This window comes from Mesoplodon bidens (genome assembly GCF_964165515.1).
Source record: "Mesoplodon bidens genome assembly, chromosome: 5".
NCBI lineage: Eukaryota > Metazoa > Chordata > Mammalia > Artiodactyla > Ziphiidae > Mesoplodon > Mesoplodon bidens.
In genome coordinates, this window is record NC_138161.1 from 85,112,484 (window position 1) to 85,135,390 (window position 22,907).

At 38.9% G+C, this 22,907-nt stretch overlaps 1 protein-coding gene across 1 annotated transcript in view; it reads left to right on the forward strand.

Moving 5' to 3' along the window:
• Positions 1-22,907, forward strand: part of LOC308617943 (EGF-like and EMI domain-containing protein 1) — a gene marked incomplete at its 5' end in the record, with an annotated part of 564,371 nt that overhangs the window by 10,963 nt on the left and 530,501 nt on the right. Inside the window, 1 exon segment of the mRNA XM_081235347.1 lies at positions 2,744-2,886. Coding sequence (XP_081091473.1) covers positions 2,744-2,886 — 143 coding nt within the window.

The following is a 22,907-nucleotide window of genomic DNA, read 5'->3' on the forward strand; positions in this document are numbered from 1 at the left end:
TGCAAGGATGACAAAATGTCATCAGTTGAAACTGGTTACAGATCTTGATAATTAGGAATACTAGTGTAATCAGCCTCTCTAGATTAGTAAGGGCAGAACTCAATTTCTACTTCCTTTTCTTGTTGTTAAAGAATAGTGTTCATACCCTTTGTCGAATCAGTGCTCTTTTATAGAGAAGCTCTTCTCATCTAAAGGAATAACGTAAAATATGGGGAAACTACATCAGCATGAAGATGTTCATAACTACCTAGTTTATAGAAAGGAGAAGCTGAAAGAAGCCTATAGGACGTGATGCATCCACTTGACAGAATTTGGGAGGCATTGAAAGTTACATTTATGAGGTCTTAGCAATGTGGAAACTACTTTGATATGATGCTAGGTGAAAAATTATTTTACACAGGTAAAATTGTAGATAACTTACTATTATATTTTTCACAAATATGTATATGAAAATAGATTTATGGAACATAGTAGTCATTTAATTACTCTTATTATCAGCATTTTGCAGATCAGTGCCGTTAAGTAACTTGTCAAGGTCACACAGCTACTCAGTGAAAGGGTTTGGACCTGATCCCAGCATTGTCTACATCCCAAGACCATGCCTTAAGATTATCATAAACTTGTAATATTGCTTCTTTGATACTTAAAAAAATATATATCTATTATAAGGAAAATTAATGAGAAATCCAAAATGGTGCCATAAAAAGTTTTTCTTTGACTTAATTTGTTCAACTTAAATTTTCTTTCCACTTTCATTTTTTCCTTTTCTCCTTCCCCATACTTCTGTAGAAGAGGAAAAAGTTTTCCTTGACTCTTAGGGTCCTTGGCTGGGTCTGAAAACAAGACCAACAATGATTAACAGGACTAAAGCATACACACTTACTTAATATCAGTTTTATGTGATTCAGGAGCCTTCATAGGGAAATGAAGACCCAAAGAAATGGTAAACCTGAGTGTTGTTATGCTAAGTTTGAGGAAGAGCGGACATTTGTGGAAAGATATGGTAAGACAGAGTAGCAGATAAGTATAATAAAATGTGGAAACTTAATGAGGCTGTTTCCTTTAGATTCTTCTCAAAGTCTCCAACTTGGCACGTTGGCATCTTGGATGTTCATTTTTCCTCCAGGTATAGGGAGGGTGCCTGTCACAGGAGGGTCTTAAGACCTGCTTCAGGGGAGAAGGGAAGGTGGAGGGTTAAGGTCAGAGAACCTTCTTGCTTCTGCTCTTTTCTCAAACTTCTTCAGCTTAAAATATTCAATATGCCAAGATACTATATTTTGGGGCAATGTGTCCCGAACCTCATCACTTTCAGTTCTCAACCAGCAAGAGCCATATTTCTACTAAGACCGCGTTCCGGTGGATAACTGAATCACTGCCTCACCCAGCCTCCCCTCTGTTCCTGACTGGTCTTCTCCCATCCTTGGTCATTTCCTCTTGGATGCCTCCCACCTATCTTAGTTTATTCCTTCTCTTCCACTGGAAGTAACCAAGGGAATTTCCAGACCCTCTTTGTGGAGTGGGGGCGGGGGTGACACTCATTTAGTCTTGTATATTTTAAACCTGAGCAATTGGAAATTTCTACTCCTGCTCTTTAGTTCTCATTTTAGGAGCTGCCTTTCTTGGCGGTAATGACCGTGGAGCAAATGTTAACTGTTTCTAGAGAATTCATACTAATTTGGCCCTTTAAAAGTTTTAAGCAGGAAGACTATTCCCTGGCCTCCCAGTGGTAGTGGGTAGAGGTGGAAGATGTTGGTGTTTATCTCATGTTTTTAATTAACATGTTTGTTTTTAGGGTGTCTTTTCTTCTCTGACATTTCTCCCTCTGGACTCAGCAAGTTTTTGAATCATTGGTTCTCCTGCCATGAGAACATCCTTTGAGAGAGGCCCTAGAGAAGTTAAGAGACCCTGGAGATCTCAAGAGATGTTAATTAGTATGAGTAAATAAATGGCTTGTTTATTTGTATGCGCATTTTAATGCTGTCCTTTCCTTTTTTTAAATTAAGAAGTAGAAAATGTGCTTGTGCTTAAATGTAGTGTAAAGTTTCCCAGATTCCTTTGGGTGTTGGTCTATTTTCCCTGGTTGCAATAAATATGTTCAAAAGAGTTTTATCTCTTGAGAATGGCCTTCTCCCATTTTATTGCCTTTTATTGCCACCCCTACCCTTGCACAGAAATATCATCTGAATGGTAATAATATTTTATCATCTGCTATAGTAACCATACTTGCTTATTTTCAAAAATTATACAGGACTAGAGTTGAAGAAACAGAGGCTTGGGGCTTCCCTGGTGGCGCAGTGGTTGAGAGTCTGCCTGCCGATGTAGGGGACACGGGTTCGTGCCCCGGTCTGGGAAGATCCCACATGCCGCGGAGCGGCTGGGCCCGTGAGCCATGGCCGCTGAGCCTGCGCATCCGGAGCCTGTGCTCCGCAATGGGAGAGGCCACAACAGTGAGAGGCCTGTGAACCGCAAAAAAAACTAAAACAAAAACAGAGGCTTGGGAATTGCCCATGATTTGCATAAAATGCTTTTCATCCAAAAGTATAAAAATCATAGTGACTGAGTAAGAAGGAACCTTTAGAATGTCTTCCCCATTCTTATCTTCAGGCAGCCTCACACTTAAGACTGCTCAAGGAAATGAAATGCTGGAAGCCATTAAAATTATTTTCAGAACTCTTCCTGGTATCCTCCTTCCAAAATGTAATAAGTCAAGCTATTGGAACTTTCTTATTAATATTTTACTTAGTCTCTTACAGCAGAATTCAAGCTTGTTATTTTACATCTTATTCAAGAGAAACAGTATGGAAGAGTGGTTAAGAGCATGAATTCTGGAGTTAGTCCACCTGGGTTCAGATCGTGGCTTGGCCACTTACTACTGTGTGACACTGGGTAAGACAGTTTATTTCACTTGGCTGTAATGTTCTCCTCTCTAAAACCGGATAAAACTAGGTATGAGCATTTAGTGAGGTACTATATCTAAGATACTTAGAACAGTGCCTGGTACAGAGTAAGTACTAAATGATCTTTATGAGATTAGTCTTACCATTAAAACAGGAGAATGGTCTTCAAATTAGAAAGGGTAGAACGATAGTTGAAGGGGAATTGAATCTCAAGATGTCAGGAGATAGTAAGAAAGCCCCAGTTTGAGGTTTTTAATCCTAGACTAATTACATTCCAGATTCTTGAGATACTGTGTGTAGGTTATGATGGAACCATTTTTGGTAATCATCTTGGAAGCTTGGAGATATTTTTGAAGACAATTAAGAAATAAATGGTATTTTCAAAAGCCATCCAACAAAACCTAATGATAAGGTTGTGCACATGATGGACTTGATTATAATACCATTAGCTGGATTTGCAGATTTGTACTCATACAATTACAGTGTTAATTAATGGCTCATGAACATTTTTTGTTGCATCAGGAATTTGAAGGAGTTTACAATTAGAATACCAATAATGAAAGAAATAAAATGTAAATAAAAGTAGAAAGTTGGCACTATGGCACAGCAGAGCCCAAGCATGGGACCTAGGATCTAACATTATGTTACCACTGAGCTTTAGATTGAGCTCTGAGGTTCTTGGCAGCCAAGATGACAAAGGAGATATGATCCATTGTGTCACTGTCATTATCCCAGACTAGAAAGTAAATAGGTTCCTCAGGGGAATTTTTCCTTAGTGCTGATTTTTTTTTTTTTTTTTTGCAGTACGCGGGCCTCTCACTGTTGTGGCCTCTCCCATTGCAGAGCACAGGCTCCGGATGCGCAGGCTCAGTGGCCATGGCTCAGGGGCCCAGCTGCTCCGCGGCATGTGGGATCTTCCCTGACCAGGGCACGAACCCGTGTCCCCTGCATCGGCAGGTGGACTCTCAGCCACTGCGCCACCAGGGAAGCCCCTTAGTGCTGATTTTTAAAAGAGATTTTTCACATGGGCCCACAAATAATGAGTATTGATTTAATAGGCAATTCCTTCAACAATACGTTTTGAAGCAAATGCTCTTTCTTAAAACAACCTTAGGAAAAAGTCTAAAAGTTATTATTAAATGTCTGTTCAGCAAAGGCACTATTATGAAAGGCTAAGCTAATTTGCTCTATGTATGTGAACTTCATGTAGTCTGACTTGATCCAAGATTTAGTTTAGAGATTGTATATCCTTCAGTAGTGTTTTTCAAGTCATTTCTCTGGTTGGGAACTTTAACAAGACCAGTATGCTTTAAAAATCAGCTCGGAAGTTAGTTAAGTCAGCCCACTATGAGGAAAACCATAATTTATTTCTCCACCAAATCTTGAAGCTCGGAGTTCATGAGAGGTGCCAGGGCACTTGGTTGGGTGGCAGGGGGTGGTGAAGGAAGAGAAAGACTTGAGGGGTAAAATTAAGCAGTTTCAGCTTTAGTTATTTTTACACATGGGGTTTTTGGAAAAGACTATGCAACAAACAATAAAATAAATTATTTTGTTTAAAAATTTGGAAAACTACCATCATGTTGCATAGTCATCCTGGCAATAAAAAAATCCAAAAGAAACTCTCATGGATTGGTTTATTTTAATAAGAACTTTTTCTGAAGATCTAGCCAAATGATTAGTTGCACAGATTACCTCCTGAAAGGGCTGCGGAAAAGGGGAAACAGACAAACAAATTCCAGTTGCCTTTTGAAGAAAAATTTCTGCAGATACTGATTTTAGTTTTAGAGTAATTAATACTAATCTATAACCTATTAACTTTAACTTTGGCTAGAAAACAGAACAAATTATATATTTCTAGACCAACCTAGGATTCTAGGTTCCTCGGCCAAACTAGAAGAATGAGAATAAAACCATGTATCAACATACAGGATAATAATTACTTTTCTAATTTCTGTGGAAATGGAGACTGCATGCAATTTATCTGATTATTTACAACAAACTTGAGACACTAAAACAAGCAGCCATGCTCCACACACCAGTAGAGATTATTTGTTCTGCTTTGAAAGCCCTCATTCTTCCAATGTTAAAAAAAAATGCAAGTTTTGCAGAAGCATCAATAACTGGGTGTCTATACTGCTATCATGTATCGATAGCTTAGGTCACACCTAGTCCCTGTCCTTAGTGTTAAGGACAATTCAAGGGAGATAAGAAGCTATCTTTAATCTCTTAGGAAATGGAGAAATACAGATAAATAGAGATGAAGCCTTTCTCTCTCAATCCCTCCCTCTATACTTGGAATAGAGCTTTAGCATATCTTTAGACACAAGACTGGTTGTATATTAGAGTCTTTTACCCCTCCTCGAACCTTTTATATCCCTAATCCTAAAAACTCAGTTAGGATAGGGTCACCGTTAATTTATTATGTAAACCAGGACCCGTTTGAATATGGAAGTAGACAAGACAAGACAATAAGCAAAAATGGAAGGGACTGTCCTGGACAAACTGCATGTATAGTGTCCTAGAATCTAGGTATAAACAGTTGCAGGGATCCTAGAGTGTGAAGGGTTAAGGAAGTGGAGAAATGTGTGATTAAAATTAATAAAACACATTCACTATTTACCAGTTGAAGTATATAAAAATATAAATAAGAAATTATAAATCCCCTGTAAACCTGCTTCCTAGAGATAGCAATTGTTAATATTGGGGTGAGTGACTTTCCACCTAGAATCTTCATGCAGAGTAAAGAACATGTATCTTTTTTTTTTTTAATCAGTATCCCTTTTAACCATTGCTTTATATCTGTTGCTTTTACTTAACTTTAATCATAAGCATTTCCCTGAGTCAAATATTATTTAAAAAAATTTTTTAGGGCTGCAAACTATTTTATCTTGTAGTTATACTATAATGTATTAATCTCTCCCTATCATTGGTATTTTGAGTTATTACAATTACAAAATATGATGAACATCTTTGTGACTCACCTTTTGAGTGGAAGTCTCATAATTTCTTGAGAGTAAATTCTGGGAAATGGAATTACTGAGTCAAATTTTCGGGGCTCTTGATACATATGTGTGTGTGTTTATGTGTGTGTGTACATGTATATATACATATAAATATATATATGTATATATAATTTAAATTGTTGTCCTTCTGCAAAAATACACCACCTTAAAATGCCACCAGCAATATATCAGGTTGCCCCAAATGGTTGACTTTTTCCTTATATAACATCTGTAAAACCAGTACCTAGAATGGAAAAAAAAATGTCGGTAACTAAATGGAAAAAAAAATGTGTGTATATGTGTCTGTATAGTTTCCTTAGACATCTCATAAATTGCTATGTGGCAAGTAAGTAGGAAATAATTACTTCATTGGAACATCCTTTGCTTTATTAACTTTGGAGAAATCATTAAATCTTTTATTTTTCTCTCAATGTTTTTATGAAATGACAAGCAGTATGTCTGGGGTTGGTTATGAAAATATAAAAATGTACAGAAGTTTTTTACATGTGTCATTGGATTGAAAAATGAAGGGGAATTAGGCTGCTAAGTAAGTGTTCAGCTAGTACTTTATTTTTCATTGTTTTATTAAAAAAATTTTTTTTGGCTGCGTTGGGTCTTTGTTGTGGTGCGTGGCCTTCTCATCGTGGTGGCTTCTCTTGTTGTGGAGCACAGGCTGTAGGCACGGACTTCAGTAGGTGCAGCACGCGGGCTCAGTGTTTACGGACATGGGCCCTAGAGCAGTGCGTGGGCTTCAGTAGTTACGGCGCGTGGGCTCAGTAGTTGTGGCGTGTGGGCTCAGTAGTTGTGGCTCGTGGGCTTAGTTGCTCTGCGGTATGTGGGATATTCCCGGACCAGGGCTCGAACCCATGTCCCCTGCGTTGGCAGGAGGATTCTTAACCACTGTGCCACCAGGGAAGTCCCAGTTGGTACTTTAGACTTAAGTGCCAATCAGGTGGAGTAAGTGACGTGGTGGTGTCAGGGCTTCTAACTTGAATGGACATTCCCAACAAGGTGAGTGGGCAGTTTGGTGCATGAGAGTAACATTAAGCTGGGGAGTGACCTCTTTGCTTAGTTGCAGAAGATAAGTCAGGTTATTTTTCAGAAGCTGAAGTCTATCAGACTGGCCTTGTTATTTATTGGGATGATGGATAGATAACAACAGGGGCTCATCCTCGAGAGCTATTGTGATCAAGACACAGCAAGTGAATAGAACATGTAGTCCATTCTAGTGGATCTCAGGAGCTATAAGGAGATCTTTGACTGTCCATGAAGGGTTTTTATTGGTTTGTTTGCTTTTTAAATTTGTGGGTGTCATCAGCAAAGTCCCTTCTTACTCTATTCCAAATAATCTGTTGGGGAAAATTCCAGCTCTGGTTAACTTTTCCTTGTCCCTCAAGTTGAGGGAAGAGAGTTGAATGATCCACTGTTCCAAAAGGATTCTTGTGTAGCCATGTCTTGTTGGAGGAAGTAAGGCAAGAAAGCTTCTAGACCTGATTATAGATCCTCCATGGTGCTCTTCAAGGAGTGCATCCTCTAATCTTCTCCCATCTAATGAGGACATTTCATGAAACCAGTACAGTGTCCAGGGTTGTCTGGGACTGAACCTCTAGACTCAGGTGAGTGAACTCTTTAGTAGGGCTTGGTTGGTATATTATATGAGAACACAGTGTTAATTGGACACCTCAGATGTGCTGGTAATACACGTAAATCCTCTAAGCTAATAAGCTGTTTTGGATTTCTCCGTTTCCTCATTAAGATCACACATATCTTTAGGAGAGTTGGCCATACTACCATGCTGTGTGGAGGGTGGATTAGCAACCACAATTCACCAAGCTTTAAGGTGAATCTTTCGATCCTTCATAGACTTTTAATACAGGAACCATCAGCTTAGACAAGATAACTGTGCAGACAGGATAAAAGAAATAGGACATCATTTGTAGAGACAAAAGTTAACGTAGTCTCTCTTTCTAGCAGATAAATAATAGAAAAGGCAATATTGTCCAAGAGAAAACAAAAATAATATCAAAAGAGTTTCTTGGGACATACTTTGAACTCCCCCCTGCTAATTATGCAGAGGAAAATTACCGTGCTCCACATCCACCAAGGTTAGAAAAGGAGGAAAAAATGTCTTTAAACTGCAGACTACAGTGTGAGAGATTTAGATTGGTTATAAGGAATAATATTCTGGTAGAATAGTTAAACACTGGAAAGTGTTCCCCAAGAGACGTTGCAGGCCTAGAAGTGGGGCGGAGGAGTTGCAGGTACCTCTGACCCCTGAATGTATTACAGTAAGAGTCTTTAGAGAGCAGTGGGAAGAAGTTATGTGAAAGAAGTACACAAGCTACGGTTACAAAGAATTTTTGGGACTTGATAGAAAGAGGCATAGCAAAGAATCACTCCTTGGCTAAAACAACATCATCTCAGGGATGGCGGAAGAGTCAGGGTGCTAATGCACATCAGAATATAAAAGAAGCACAGAAGGAACTGTCTAGACAAGCAAAACACACTGTGAAAAAAGGATAGAGAAAAGAGAGAGGAATTAAAATGTTAGCTTGCTATGTTTATAGCAAACAGTTATGTGCTTGTAGAAATGTTTTGGTTTGGTGTCTGGAAAATATGTATAAAACGTAAATAGCTCTTTATTTAAAACATTTGAATTACTTTCTCTGAAGAATATTAAATAGTGATAGATTGTGAATTGGCTGAGATATTTATGGGCTTTCAATGAGAAGGGTAAAATCAATGGTCTCCTACAATCAATTCTTAAATTATGATTCCTTCATCATTATTGTGATTTTTGGTGCTGAGTGTGTGCTCTGAGGTTCCGAGTGCATGTGGGTGTCATTAGACAAATGTTTACTAAGCAGACTACTAAGGGAAACGGCATGGGTTCCAATGATGTGATGCATTTTTCAAAAGGAGCTTGCAGGATCCTCAGGGAGCTTTGACGGTAGCAGACACCATAAGGGCCCCCTGGGAGGTACAAGGCATTTCTACCAGAGCTGAGAGCTGGCAGCAATGAGTGTGGGCTCTGTGAGAACACACAAAGCTTTCCTGGAGGGATGGCATTTGGGCTGGGCCTTGGAGGGGAGATGGAGGCTTTGACGGATGGAGATATGCAAGCAGAGGGAGACAGGCATCCTAGGAGCAGAGAACAGTGGTTGGTAGTACAGAGAAGCTCTACACCTAATGTGTGGTGTTTTCCGAAAGCCAACAAAGGCTTTTGAGGAGGAAAGAGCACCATAACCTTGAAGGAGAGAGAAGACAGGAAGACCAGTTAGGCAGCAACTGAGTTAGTTTAGGCAAAGGAATGATGGCTTCTCCTAGGTAAGGAAGAGAAAATGACAAGAGTCATGAGGGAGAAACTGTGAGAAAGACCTGGGTAGGTGAAAAGGGGGAATGCAGAGAGAACCAAAGATGGGAGGATGCTTAGTAGAATGTTGAAGCCATTGATAAAAACTAGAGAGACAGAAAGGATATTGAAAAGCAAGTCCTTGGAATCAAAACCTGCTTCTCTTCTGCCTGCTTTTCTTTCTTCCCTTCCATCCTCCCTTCTATCCCTTGCGTGAAGCCTCTGCTTTGTGCCTGCTCTGCTCAACGTAAAGTAATGAAGGGAAATAAAAACATGCAAAAGACATCCCCTTGCCTTTTAATTGCTCACCATCTAGTTTGGGGAATAGGATCTATGCATACTTTGGAAATAATTAGCACACAGTTAAAGATAATATAACTACCGTGTGAGTGCAAAAGAGAAAAATGGTGGGTTAAGGTCTCTGTCTGGCAGAAGCTAAACTTAGAAGTGGATATGCAAAGTGTGCTCTATTTTAGTTATGCATCGGGTAATAAATGGGGTCAAGCTCATTGGTTCTGGTTCTAGTTTGAACCAGCTTTCTCTTTCAGGTACCCTTGAAGATGTTAGCATGTCTCCATGTGTTGTCACCCTTATATTCAGAGATCAGAGGAATATTTAAAAAGTTTATGACAAGCTATTCCTGCCCTCTTGTTATTTATGGAGATTTCTTTTCCCTAGGAATTACATTGCAGATAATTCATTTTTGAAAGCTTCCCTGTATTTCAAAAATATTTGTTGAATGAACAAATAGAGTGACTTTTTAAATTAATTTAACCCCAACTTTCAAATAGCATTCCTAGATGAAGTGAAGCCTTCAAATGATTTCAGGGTCGGATTTATCGTGGTCATATCTTAGTGTAGGATTCCAGCTTTGGATTTCACATCCGTCAGTTGTGAAGTAGAAATTTTAAATACCACGCACCCCCTATCTTTAAAGGACCTGTGACTTCAGTAGAAGCTCTAAGAATTTATTTTATTCCAAAATGTTAAAAGAATCCAAAATGGGCTGGTTATTTTGCACTTCCCTCTTAATAGCACCCAGGGATAAATACTGGTATCTTTTGTTACCATCTGTTTTCTAGTTTCTCTGTCTATTTTTATGTCCTATTTCTATTCTGTTAAAAATTCTCTTCTATTTATAAAAAGTACATATAGTTGGCAATATGAGATTTTTTTGCGTCTTTGTGTATCTGATGAGACAAACTACTAGATCATTTTGGAAGACAGTGATTTGTGAAATTTGAATATGAAAAACCAGTAGCAAAGAGAAGAAAAGCAGTGGAGGTATTTGCCAGATGGGAGATGCCTTACTGCTCTTTTGCAGGCCCTGAGAGCCACTTGATAGGAAAAGGCTCAATGAATCTAATCTTTTGATATTCACTCAGGGCAACTGCTGACTTCAGAACAGGTACTGTCTCTAGAAGGAATAGAGTGATCCCTGTGGGGCACTAGAAGGCCTTTTTTTTCCTATTTCTCCTCTTTCGGGTCTCTGTTCTCTAATTAAAATAGGTGTTTTGGAAAAAGAGAACATGAATTCTGAAACAGTAATAAATTGTATCCTTGCCTCAGATGGAATTAAAATGACTGCAGACTTGAAATTTCCCTGCCTCTGAAAACTTAATTTGATATTTTCTGTTACGCACCAAGTAGTGATTTGCAGAGGCACAGACTGCATCTAATCTTACATCTAATTATCTGATCATCTGAATCGCAAATACAGTAGTTAAAGGGTGTCTGCTTAAAGGGCAGCCGCAAAATGTAAATATTAAAAAGGAGAGCTCTCTAGTTTTCAGGAAGCAGACATGGAGATTTATAATAGCCATTATGTTATTCACGGTATTAGGTCAGCAGGTCACATAAAAATGTGGTTACGTTGTTCTGTCACTAAAATGTGAAGATAATTCTGAAGTCTGTGCTGAGCTTGTTTTGACAATTAACCTCCATTAGTATTCTAGGCCACATAAGAGCAAAACTCTTAAAAGGCTCTCTTTTTCATGAATGTACTGTCAAATTGACTTCATCATTTAAATAGGACTGTAGCCACAGTAAATGATGAGTTGATATTTATACAAAGCATAACCTTAATTAAAATATTAAACGCAGTGTTCACGGAATTATTGTACATTTATATGTAATAGAGTAGAAACATTGCATGGGACTGTTAAGCTTTTTGTATGAATCTAATTAACTTTGACAGGCTCTGGGCTTTTCTCCCCCTTGTTTTTAGAAGTGCTGTAGAATAAATGTTCTTGCATCTGGAAAACTTCAAACAGTTTTGATCAGCAGTTCAGATCTGATTTAAAATGTACATACTGAGATGCTCTCTTAGACGTGCAGGGCTCAACTTCTTGTGGCAGGAAGGCAGATGCGGAAGGGAGAACAGCTGTAGCCTGGTGCTGCTGCCAGTGGGTATTGTTTTTGTCACAATTTACTGTCAAGCCGCTACCGCTGTGAGCAGGTCTTTGTATATTAGGCTCTGGTTAATGAAAAGGTGAACTCGCATGGCTGATTCCCTGGAGGGCGATTAGGAGGGAGATATTTCTCTTCACCCTTACACTTCTGTAGCCCTGAGGAAACAGAGGCACGAGGAACAGATCTAAATTCCCACGGAGCCCGATGACTTCCTGTGAGGGAAAGAAGTCCTCCTGCAAACAGGGAATTAGGACCTGGAGGATAGTGCAGTTTTTGTTCTCCTGTTCATTCCCTAAAATCCCACTGAGGATCAGCACTGAAAGAAGCTAGGAATTTCTCAGTCTAATTGCTATGATTCAAAGGTAATAACAGCAGCAACAACAATAGTTATATTTTATTCAGCACCAATTGTGTAGCAATTGATTTGCAAACATTACTTTTTTAAAATTTTAAAAAATTTTATTGAAGTATAGTTGGTTCACACTGTTGTGTTAATTTCTGCTGTGCGGCAGAGCGATTCGGTTATATGTATATATACATTCTTTTTCATATTTATTTCCATTATGGTTTATCATGGGATATTGAATATAGTTCCTTGTGCTATACAGTGGGACCTTGTTTATCCATCCTATGTATAATAGTTTGCATCAGCTAATCCCAAACTCCCAATCCTTCCCTCCCCCACCCCCCTTCCCCTTGGCAACCACAAGTCTTGCAAACATTATTTTATTTAATCTTTACCCCATCTCTGAAGAAGATACTATTTCCAGTTTACTGATGTGGAAACTGAGGCCCAGAGCCTCTATCATCCTTCCAAAGGCACATAATTACAAAGCATCAGTGCTATTAAAATGTGAGAAAAACTGTAAATTGGCGTTGAATATTGAAATAATAAAAATTAGGTGTAAAAATGTAACACAACAATATGTATTTAATATGGACCTATTTCTGTAAAAATGCAAAAAAAGAATGTGTGGCTATATATACACACAGACACATGTATGTTGATACAGATAAAAAGAAAGAGAACTGAACATACTAGATGGCTGACAGTGGTTATTTGAGGTGGCTGAGCAGGGGAAGAGCAAGTAGAAGAATTTTTTCAAGCTTTTTTCATTAATTTCTTAAATTGTTCCAATCTTTAATTCATGTAATTAAAGATTCATTACAAGGGTAATTAATTAAAGGGTAATTACAAACTTAAAGATCCAGAAAGGACTTTTGCTGCCAAAGTGAACATTTGAAAATGAGAATACTAAAAAAGGAAGTGGTGGCAGCTCTGATTTCAACTAGGGCTGTCTGACCCCAACATTTGTGCTTCTTCTTCTTTTTTTTTTTTGGCGGTACGCGGGCCTCTCACTGCTGTGGCCTCTCCCGTTGCGGAGCACAGGCTCCGGACGCGCAGGCTCAGCGGCCATGGCTCACAGGCCCAGCCGCTCCGCGGCATGTGGGATCTTCCTGGACCGGGGCACGAACCCGCGTTCCCTGCATCAGCAGACGGACTCTCAACCACTGCACCACCAGGGAAGCCCTGTGCTTCTTCTACTAAACTATGTGGCTTTTTAAAATGTGTGATTAGTATTAAAAAAAAAAATCCCACGAAAGGGGATGGTGAATCTCTGACCTCCCTTTGGTCCTTGAAAAATCCTGCTTATCCATTGCTGATTTGAGGATACATCAGAATTCCATCCTTAATCTATTTAAGCCAATCAATATATATCGAGTCCCTATGATGCACCAGTTGCACTGTGAAGCCCAGAGGAGGCTGCAGAAATGAATAAGGCACTGATTCTGCCCTTTTAAGGTGTTTAAAGCATCATGAACAGACAGACTTAATGCCCAAACAGCTGGCAGACAAAGCCTAGTGTCATACGTGTGTTGACAGTGGGAGAAACAGTGTGCCATGGGACATTTAGGAGGGGACATTTATAAGGCTAGGGCTCACGTGACAATTTGTTGGGTACCTAGGTAGATGTCTAGGAGCTGGACGTGATGGAAGATGCCAAGATGTGGCCTCTGTCCTCAATGACTGTGTAATGTTGTAGGAAAGAGAACATTAAAACACGAGAAAATAAAGAACAAGAGAAGCCAGGAATAGTACGTAATTGACTGCTTCGTAATGTAAGTTAGGCCCTAAGTGAAGTAAGAATTCAGGAAAGGCAGTGATCACTGTGGGTAAGAATTGTAGAAGAGGATTTCATAAGGAAATAAATTATAGTACCAGTATTTTTTCTGCTTAGCAATTGCTCTGTGAAAGAGTAGTGGCCAGGAATCCTAGTTAGTCTGCACTTTAAAATTGGCCTTTGAGTGGAGTCTCTCTTCATTCTCTGACTGTTGTTTAAAAAAGGACTGAATAACAATTAAATCCATTCACAGCTGATGCATTTAGTTTATATGTATATACACACATACACATACATGCATTTATTTGCTATATTCATATAAATCAGGCATCACAGATGTCTCCCTTTCTCTCTCTCTTCCCTCCTTCCCTCACTCCTTTGCTCTCTCCATCCCTCCCCTCCCTCTCTTTCTCCCTCCCTTCTTTCCTTTTTCTCCTACTAATATTTCTCACACATTGGGCACAGAATCAGGCACACTTGGTTTAAAAAAGAGAGAGATTCTCCCTAAAGAGCTTCTCCCTAAAGAATAGGAGACTAGAAGTGTAGAGGAGCTAGCTGTTTAGGGAGTTTCATCTGAACAGATATTAAATCTGTGTTCTAGATCCTTCTAGTAGTACTGTGATCATGTGTCTAAAGTAGCACAGTGCTAGTATATTGTAGATGCTTAGTAAGTGTTAGTTCTCTTCTCCATCCTCTTCTCCCCCCTTTCCACAAGGCTTTAGTGATCCAGTCTGGGGAGAAGAGGGAAAAACCCACATGGGAGGGACTGTAAAAAATAATCTACGACTGAGGGTTGCATATTTGGAAAAAATTTGGTGTTCAGTAATCAATTCCTGCCAATGTCTCAATATTAGAGTGATTAAGTCTATTATTGAGCAACCCTGGACTTCCTTAGAGTGAAGATAAAGAATGTAAGTATATTAAAAATGCATATGCATCTAGAGCAAACCACATACACTGTTAAGTATTTGGGATGGTTATTTTTGAAAAAGATATTTCTATCATATTGACTTTTTCCCTAGTTTTTTATTTTTAATCATTCTAAAACAGATAAAAATCTTTCACAGCCTGTCTGACTCATACCTCTTTAAAGACTGAACTTAAGACTCAGCCCTTGCATTTTTTAAAATGATAATTTTTTAAGTTATATATGTACTCTCACCATAGAGAATCTGTAAAATAAATAAAGGAAGTATAAAAACCAAACAAACAAAAAGACATAATCCTACAAACTGGAAAAAACTATTGTTAGCATTTGGTTTCAAGTTCTTCTAGTCTTTTTAATGCTTATTTATATTATGGGTATTGTATATATTTCATTGTGATTATACTTTTTGGATTTGACTGCACAGTTTTTTAGTGTGATTCAGTTTAAGATCATTACTCACTTTCACAATAGTTCTGAGGGGGACATAGAGAAGAGGCATGTCATTGAACCTGATTGGGCTCCATGCCAAGGCTTCTCTCTCCTCTGATGTCATCCCCCAGAGTGTGGATGGCGAGGGGGTGACCTGGGAGGAACTTCTGCTCTGTCCTGATGGGGCAGACTGTGAGGGCAGTTGCTTATGGCAGCTGGCTGGCACACAGGTTCTTGGACGGCTGACTGGACATGGTTAGAAACAGGAAACACAAGTTAATTGGCACATGTCTTGGGATCCAAGTTCAAGCAGAATAACAAGTTAGGACCTGATATGACCTGAATGTGGTGGACTTGTGGGATCGAAACAGAGATGGGAGAAGAGAAAACATTCCAAGAGCATCTTTAGTCAGACAGAAGACTTGTATATTCAACAGTCTTTTCTGTCCTCTCTGGGTTTTAAAGCCACTGAATGCATTTATGCCAGACTGTGGGGGCCCAGAACTCAGATGTATGAATGGTTAACGTGGCAGCATGTTTGGAAAGGGAGACAAGGTGTTTATCCCAGAACTTTGGCTTATATGTATTTATTTGGGATAGTTTTGGGGAGCCTTGTGGACATTGTGGGGGAAAGGAATGTTAAAGTGTCCCTCCCCCAACAATGACTTGGTTCTCTTCCTGATTATTTCTTTGGAGCCCAAGAACTACCCTTAGTTCAGGAGAACTCTTGGAGCCTTGTTTGAGGGAAGGTCCTTCTCATCTGAACTGACTAGGGATTCCATGCAAGGTCCCTAGGCTCATGGTGGTCCAGAAAATCCATGTCCTTCTGTGTTGGATGACCGATCGCAAATACTTCTTGATTTAATATATATTTATTAAGCACCAACCATGTATCAGATACTGTGCAGAATACTATGGATATAAAGACTAATAGAAATGGTCCTTATACTGAGGAAACAATATACAGAGAGGTAGATTTGTAAGGAGATTAATATAAGCCTTGGAGTTAGAGGTGGGGTTATGCTTTTTGTCCAGCCATGGGAGTTCAGTAATGAGTCCTAATGAATGATTGTTGAATAATTACATATTGCATTTACCTACTTACTATCACCTTTTATCAAAAGCAGAATTTTGCACATAACTTCTGTTTCTGCAGAGCTTCTCACGCTATTACTTGTGTTTTGAAACCTGAGCAAATACATGACTGTCATTTTTTCCCTGCTGTTTCTACAGTGTGCTATTTTTTGAATAGTCCTCTTTACATGCTACTTTCTCCTCAATTCAACATTTTATCTCGTTTATAATCCAGTAAACCAGGAACTTGACTTGGCATGTTGCCCGTTTTATTATTCCTCCAATGATCTTTAGAGGCAGTTTCGGGATTATAGCAGCAGTTCCCGAGACTCTGAAATGGGATAGATTCACTGAGCAGTGATTCTCCACCTTTGGCATTTGTCAGATCCCAGAGATGATCAGCTCCTTGTCACAGCTGGAGAATCACTGGGGACGTGGAGCTACAACTGAGATTGTTGCTGGACATTGTGAATGAAGTGTATATTTCATGACTGCAAATTGTACAACATTGTGAATCTGCCGCTGTGGACAAAACTGGCTTTTGACCTTTTTAGACCTTTTAGAGTAAAATAAAATTCTTTAATTGCTGGAAGTTAGCTAGTTCTCTTATGACCATAGGGAAAGGGTATATGTGCTACTGATCTGGTTGATCTTCAGTAGGTCTCTAGGGTTGCGATTCTTAAACTGTAGCATGCATGCAAATCACCTGGAGGGCTGGTTAAAACACAGATTGCAAGGCTCCACCTCGGGAATTTCTGATTCAGTGCATCAAGGTGGAGCCCAAGAATTTGCATTTCTAGCAAGTCCCAGGTATTGCTGGTGTGGCTGGTGCAGAGACCACATTTTGAGAACCACTAATCTAGGAGCTTCCTTTATTGTGTAAAACTATGATTACTTTTTAAAAATGTAAATTGGAAGGAAAAAAACACCTATTGGAGGATGGATTCTCCTTTGGAATATTCATGATTCTGTGGAAGATCAGAAAATCTGTGTTTAAGTATTTTCAGGAAGGGAGACAATAGCTTTCCTCATAACTTATTCAAATAGTTTTTCAATTTAAAAAATCTATTATAAAACCTTTATCTGAAACTTACCTCATCTTTGTCTTAGACTTTTTGACCTTAGAAAGGTGGCATCATTGATAATTGAAGATCATTATCAATCGTCTCTATTTCCTCCCATCCCATATCCCCAGTCTAAGTAATATATTGCTTTAGTACCCTAATACTGACCTTAATTTAATTTTGATAAACAAAAGGATGGTGAATAGTAAGGCCAATTATCTTTGAAGAGAGAAGGCTGAACTCTTTTAACCTGTACAAGAAACATTTCACAGAAGACATCCAAGTTCCTGAAAGGAAGTTTATCTGACCCAGACATGACAGGCAGAAATGACTTTAATTTAGCTTGCCTCTTTCAAGTAAGGCTTTATATCAGAGATTTATTTGGATACACTTTGGTGCCCTTTGTGTTTTCCAGTTAGTAAATGAATAACCCATGTAACACCTAGCCTATGGAAAAGTTGTGTAAATACCAGTGTAGCCTGAGACATAAAATCTGGGAGGCCCTCCTAATGAGTACAAATATATCTTATATTTGCAAATTTTACAAAAATTTATGCCAGTGTGAAAATATTAAACTTCTTCCAGGGCTGGAAGCAGCCCAGGCTAGTGAGGGGCCCTGAAGGTTAAGTTTTATTAGCTTCAAGGACAGTTCACTTCTGACTGTATTACAGAGCCCTGACATAATTGGTAACACATTGTGGATGCTCAAGGAAATTTTGTGGAGTGAATTCATGAATTCTTCATCACAGTATCTTCAAAGCAGTGTGATTTCCATTATTTTTGAGCTATTGATGTCACTATCAGTAACTTGATGTTGAACATGTGTTTAGCACTAGTTTTTTTGTTTTGTTTTGTTTTTTAGAGAAAGAAAACACAGGATCTAAATCAACCAGTGTTTTTCTGTGTAGAATCAATAGCATATTCATAAGGGACCTCCCATCTTAAGCTAAAGAGATTAGCAGTGAAGACAAAACGGTGATGATGAATGGCTTAGGTCAGGGAGGATGTCAGCCTGATAGACCTGACAAATAGAACTCAAGGCTGGTTAGCTTGGAATTCTGAAGATTCTATTGCTCTGTCTTCTAATTTTTAGAGGATATAGGGCTGGGAGGTTTTGAATGGTGGAGAATTTGCTCTAGTGAAGTCCTCAATTTCTGGATGATTTTTTTTTTTTTTTTTTTTTTTTTTTTGCGGTACGTGAGCCTCCCACTGTTGTGGCTTCTCCCGTTGTGGAGCACAGGCTCTGGACGTGCAGGCTCAGCGGCCATGGTTCACGGGCCCAGCCGCTCCACGGCATGTGGGATCTTCCCAGACCGGGGCACGAACCCATGTCCCCTGCATCGGAAGGCAGACTCTCAACCACTGCGCCACCAGGGAAGCCCCGATTTCTGGATGATTTTACTGGAGCTTTGGCTACTGCACTGGGCTTGGGAGGCCAGGTTCAGGTGAGGATGGACTAACAGCAGGAGAACACATGATCCTGGAGTATGGTCAGAGCTGTTTGCCTCCTTTGCTCTCGAGTATGTATCATCAGGTAAAGATTCACAAGTGTTTCTGCTTTGAGATGGCAGTAAAAAATAAGCGAAGAATAAATAGCTGCAGCTTTCTCTTCATTAAGGTCAATGTGGTGGCTTAGGTCTTCACAGAGATTCTGAAAGAAAATATAATAAAAGTAGAGGATTAAGGAGGTAGGCAAAACAGTTTAAAGATAGTCACAAGCACTGAAAAGGTTTTCCTTAATGATTGGATTTAGAGTTGTGAGGGGGTCATTTAAAAGGAAGGAGGACTACACTATTAGTCCATTATATCCCTGATCAATAGAGACCACCCATTCCTTTAAAATAGTTTATGCGTAATAACTAACAGATTGACCAGGGAAAACAAAGTATCATTTATAATTGATATTTGAATATTTTATGTAAAAGTTAATCTTCTGAAGACTCAGAGAAATCATCGTAGATTAAAATAAGAAATAAAGATTTGCATTTATAAGAAATTAATGATAGTTCTGAAACTGAAGAATCATTTAGTGCTGGGAGAAATAAATACAAATTGTAACATCTATCTGATGGAGTTTTGCTTAGATTGCTTCTGGTAATAAACCATCTATAATAATATAAATCAAGGGCTGGTGTTTGCCATAAATTTGCAATGTTTAGCATAATATTTGTTTGCATTTCATACTAAAGTGACACCAAGAAATATGAGATTAATAGTTATTAAGTGAAAATGACTTTCATGTCTGTAGTCATTTTTAGAAACAGTTATGTGTAATTCATTTAGGGAGCAGAGAAAATTAATTTGCAGCTGTGGTGGGATCTCGCACGTTAAAACAAAGAGGGAAGTGCCATATAGTAATAAACTTGTGGAACATAAGGGTGGGATTCATTTTTAACCCCTCCTTTTGATTTCTCTTTAACTTCTCAATACCTTATGGTACCCTTCAGGTCGCCACACTTTTGTTTGTTGACTCCAGAACATTATACTAATAGCTTAAGGAACAGGAAAATTGATACAAGTTCTCAAATTATGTCATAACGTTGGAGATCACAAGCTTAACCATACCTAGGGGGATAGAGGGTCAGGTGGCAGCAGCAGCAGTATGGTGCCTTATATTAATTTTAATTAGTGTTTTCATTAGTAAGTGTCATATTAGATTCTGATTTTTTTTAAAAATGACACACTATCTACTTTCATTTGTTTCACTGCACTACAAATCCACAGTGATGTTGAAGTTCAAGTCTATAAATTTTTTTTGACAAATCTAGCCTCACACTTCATGAGCTTAAAAAAATACATAGATTATATAAATAGATTATATAAATATAAATAGATGGTGGAGAACAGAAAATATGGAAAACATTTTCCATCCAGCAGACATAAAAGTGAGAGAGGAAAAGAGTAAATACAAAAACTAATAATACGAAAGAGTAAAGACACTATTTTAAATGCTTTATATGTGTTAACTCATTTGTGTTATCTTGGGTACTGGAGCCGTTTTTAGGCAGTGATGCATTTACTTGTTCAAGTACTACTTACTGAACACCGTGTCTGTGCTGGTCACGGAACTAGGTTGGAAGCATTAATGTTTTAGAGGAAGGTGGAGAACAGTGATCATATTTAAGAGTTTTTAAAAAATAAGTCCAACTTCTGGTCAGTATGGTGTTATAAGTTCATATTTTGAGGACACTCTGCCCAAAGTATCTACCAAAGCTAGATAAAATATTTTAAAAACATAATAATAAAACACAATGTAATGTGAAAATTTTAAATTAGATCTCTAGGTGGACCAGAGACTGGACAGAAATGCCAAGCAGTGGTGAGTTGAAGTCCAGTGTGGGCTTGCTAGGCTCTGGGTCTGGAAGCAGACAGAGGTAGCCTAGGCAGTGGAGGAGCTGGAGGAGAATTAAAGTACCCTGAAGGCAGAAACAACATGAAATTAGGAGCCATCCCTACCTGGCTGACCCCCTCCCCTCAACTGCTGCCTGGGACACTGATTTCCAGGAAGCTGTGTGTTTAGCATTTGGAGGACAGAATCAGCCCATGACCAGGACCTGAACCAAACCATCTGCTGCCTTGGTTTACATGTCTGTAGAAGGCCCAACCATATCATGGGGGCAGTAACTCTGAGCTAACAAGATAAGACACCTGGCTCTGGACTGAGTGCCCAGGAGGATAGGTGGAAGGAACTACAGATCAGCCAGGGATACTGATACGGAAGACATCTCAGTATGCTGGGGTATAACATGGGACTGTTTTTATTTTTATTTTTTTCTAATCACTACATTCAGTTATGTTAAGTTGCTTCCCCTTTTCCCATCCTTACAAGTCATTAACTGATTCCAAAGTTTTCCAGTCACTTTCATTTATTAACTTATTCCCGCTCAGTGTAAAACTTAAATCTTCAAAATCTGGCTTCTCCTTTATGCCACGGCAAGCTAGAACTGTAGCCCTGATGGCTTGAAGTGATCAGCAAGGGCAAAGGCTGGTTGTGGTATGGCTCTGAGGCATCTTCTTTTTCTCCCATTTCCTCTAACAGCCCTATAGCTCCTCCTGGTTTGGGAAGGGTAGGGAGAAGGGGTCAAGGAGGCTGACTTCCTGCTAGTCATGGAGGTGGTGTCTGATGTTACTTGGATTTGGCAGGGTTCTGTCTGAAGTTGGTGCCCTCTGTTTTAGGTTCCCTATGTTCTTGGGAGAAGTAGTCATCTTCAACACAGTCCATCTTTGAGGATCATCGCAGAGAGGGGCTGCACAGTTTCCCTTTGGGTCCTAACAATGGTCCACATGCCCAACAGCTTCTTTGGTTGGGTGTGTGATCACTTGACCCAGTAGCCACATGGAGCCTGATGACTTCTTCCCCTCCACTCATCTTGGTCTCCTTTGCACGAAACCAAAGTGACCTTCCAACTTTGTGGAGGACTGAGATGGAGTGGGATTACTGAAGCTCAGTACTGACAAGCCCTACTTTATAACCTTTTTTTGCAGGGTCTCCCTACTTTGGTTCTCACATCCATGGACCAGAATCAGGCACTCATTTATATAAGACTTCATGACACCAGGGGACTCATGCTAAGTACTTCCAAGAATGCACCTGCCAATGTAAAGGTAACCATTAAAATATTAGAAATATAATTTAAAACTAGGTCAAATAGATTGTAGAGAATAGAGAATATAGAAAACATTTTCTTTCCAACAGGCATAAGAGTGAGAGAGGAAAAGAGTAAATACAAATTGCTGGTATACAGAAGCCACAAAATGAGATGGTAAAAATAAGTACCCTTGTAATGAACATGTATTAACTATATTTACCTTACCTATTAAAAGACAGAAACTAACAAATTTTTTTAAAGACAGCTAAAGTTGTAAAAGAATGCATAGCAAGATGTAAAGTATCAGAACAAGATATGCCTAAGAGAATGCAAACCAAATGAAATTTGGTATAAAAATCTTAACATCAAGCAAACAGATTTTAAGGTAAAACAAAACAATACAAACACATTATCATGAGTTAGAAGACACAATGCATAATGAAAAGGAACAATATACCAGGTATATACAATACAGTTGACCCCTGAACAACATGGGTTTGAACTGCACAAGTCCACTTATATGCAGCTTTTTTTCAAGAGTAAATACTATAGTGCTGCACGATGTGTGGTTAGTTGAATTCAGGGATGCAGAGGAACTGGCTATACCAAGGGCTGTTTGGATTTTTGATTGCATGTAGGGTTGGTGCCCCTAACATCCACATTGTTCAGGGTCAACTGTCATCATCATCAACTTGTAAACACTTAACAACATAGCCTAAAGAACTAAACTGTCAAAACTGCAAGAGTAATGTCCGAGGTAACTAACGGAAGATTTCAATATGCATCTCTCATGATCCAAAACCAAGCAGAGAAAACATTTACAAAGTGTAGAGGCTTGATCAGTATAATGCACAAGATTGAGTGTGTGTTGTGTGTGTACATATGCACATATCCATGTTCTTATTAATAAAGAATACATATTATTGAGTATACATGTACACAAAACTTTTAAACACAACTACACAAGAATGATAGATCTTTTTATATTCATAGATTTTGAAGAATTGCTATCATCTGGAAGACATCTTTGACATCTG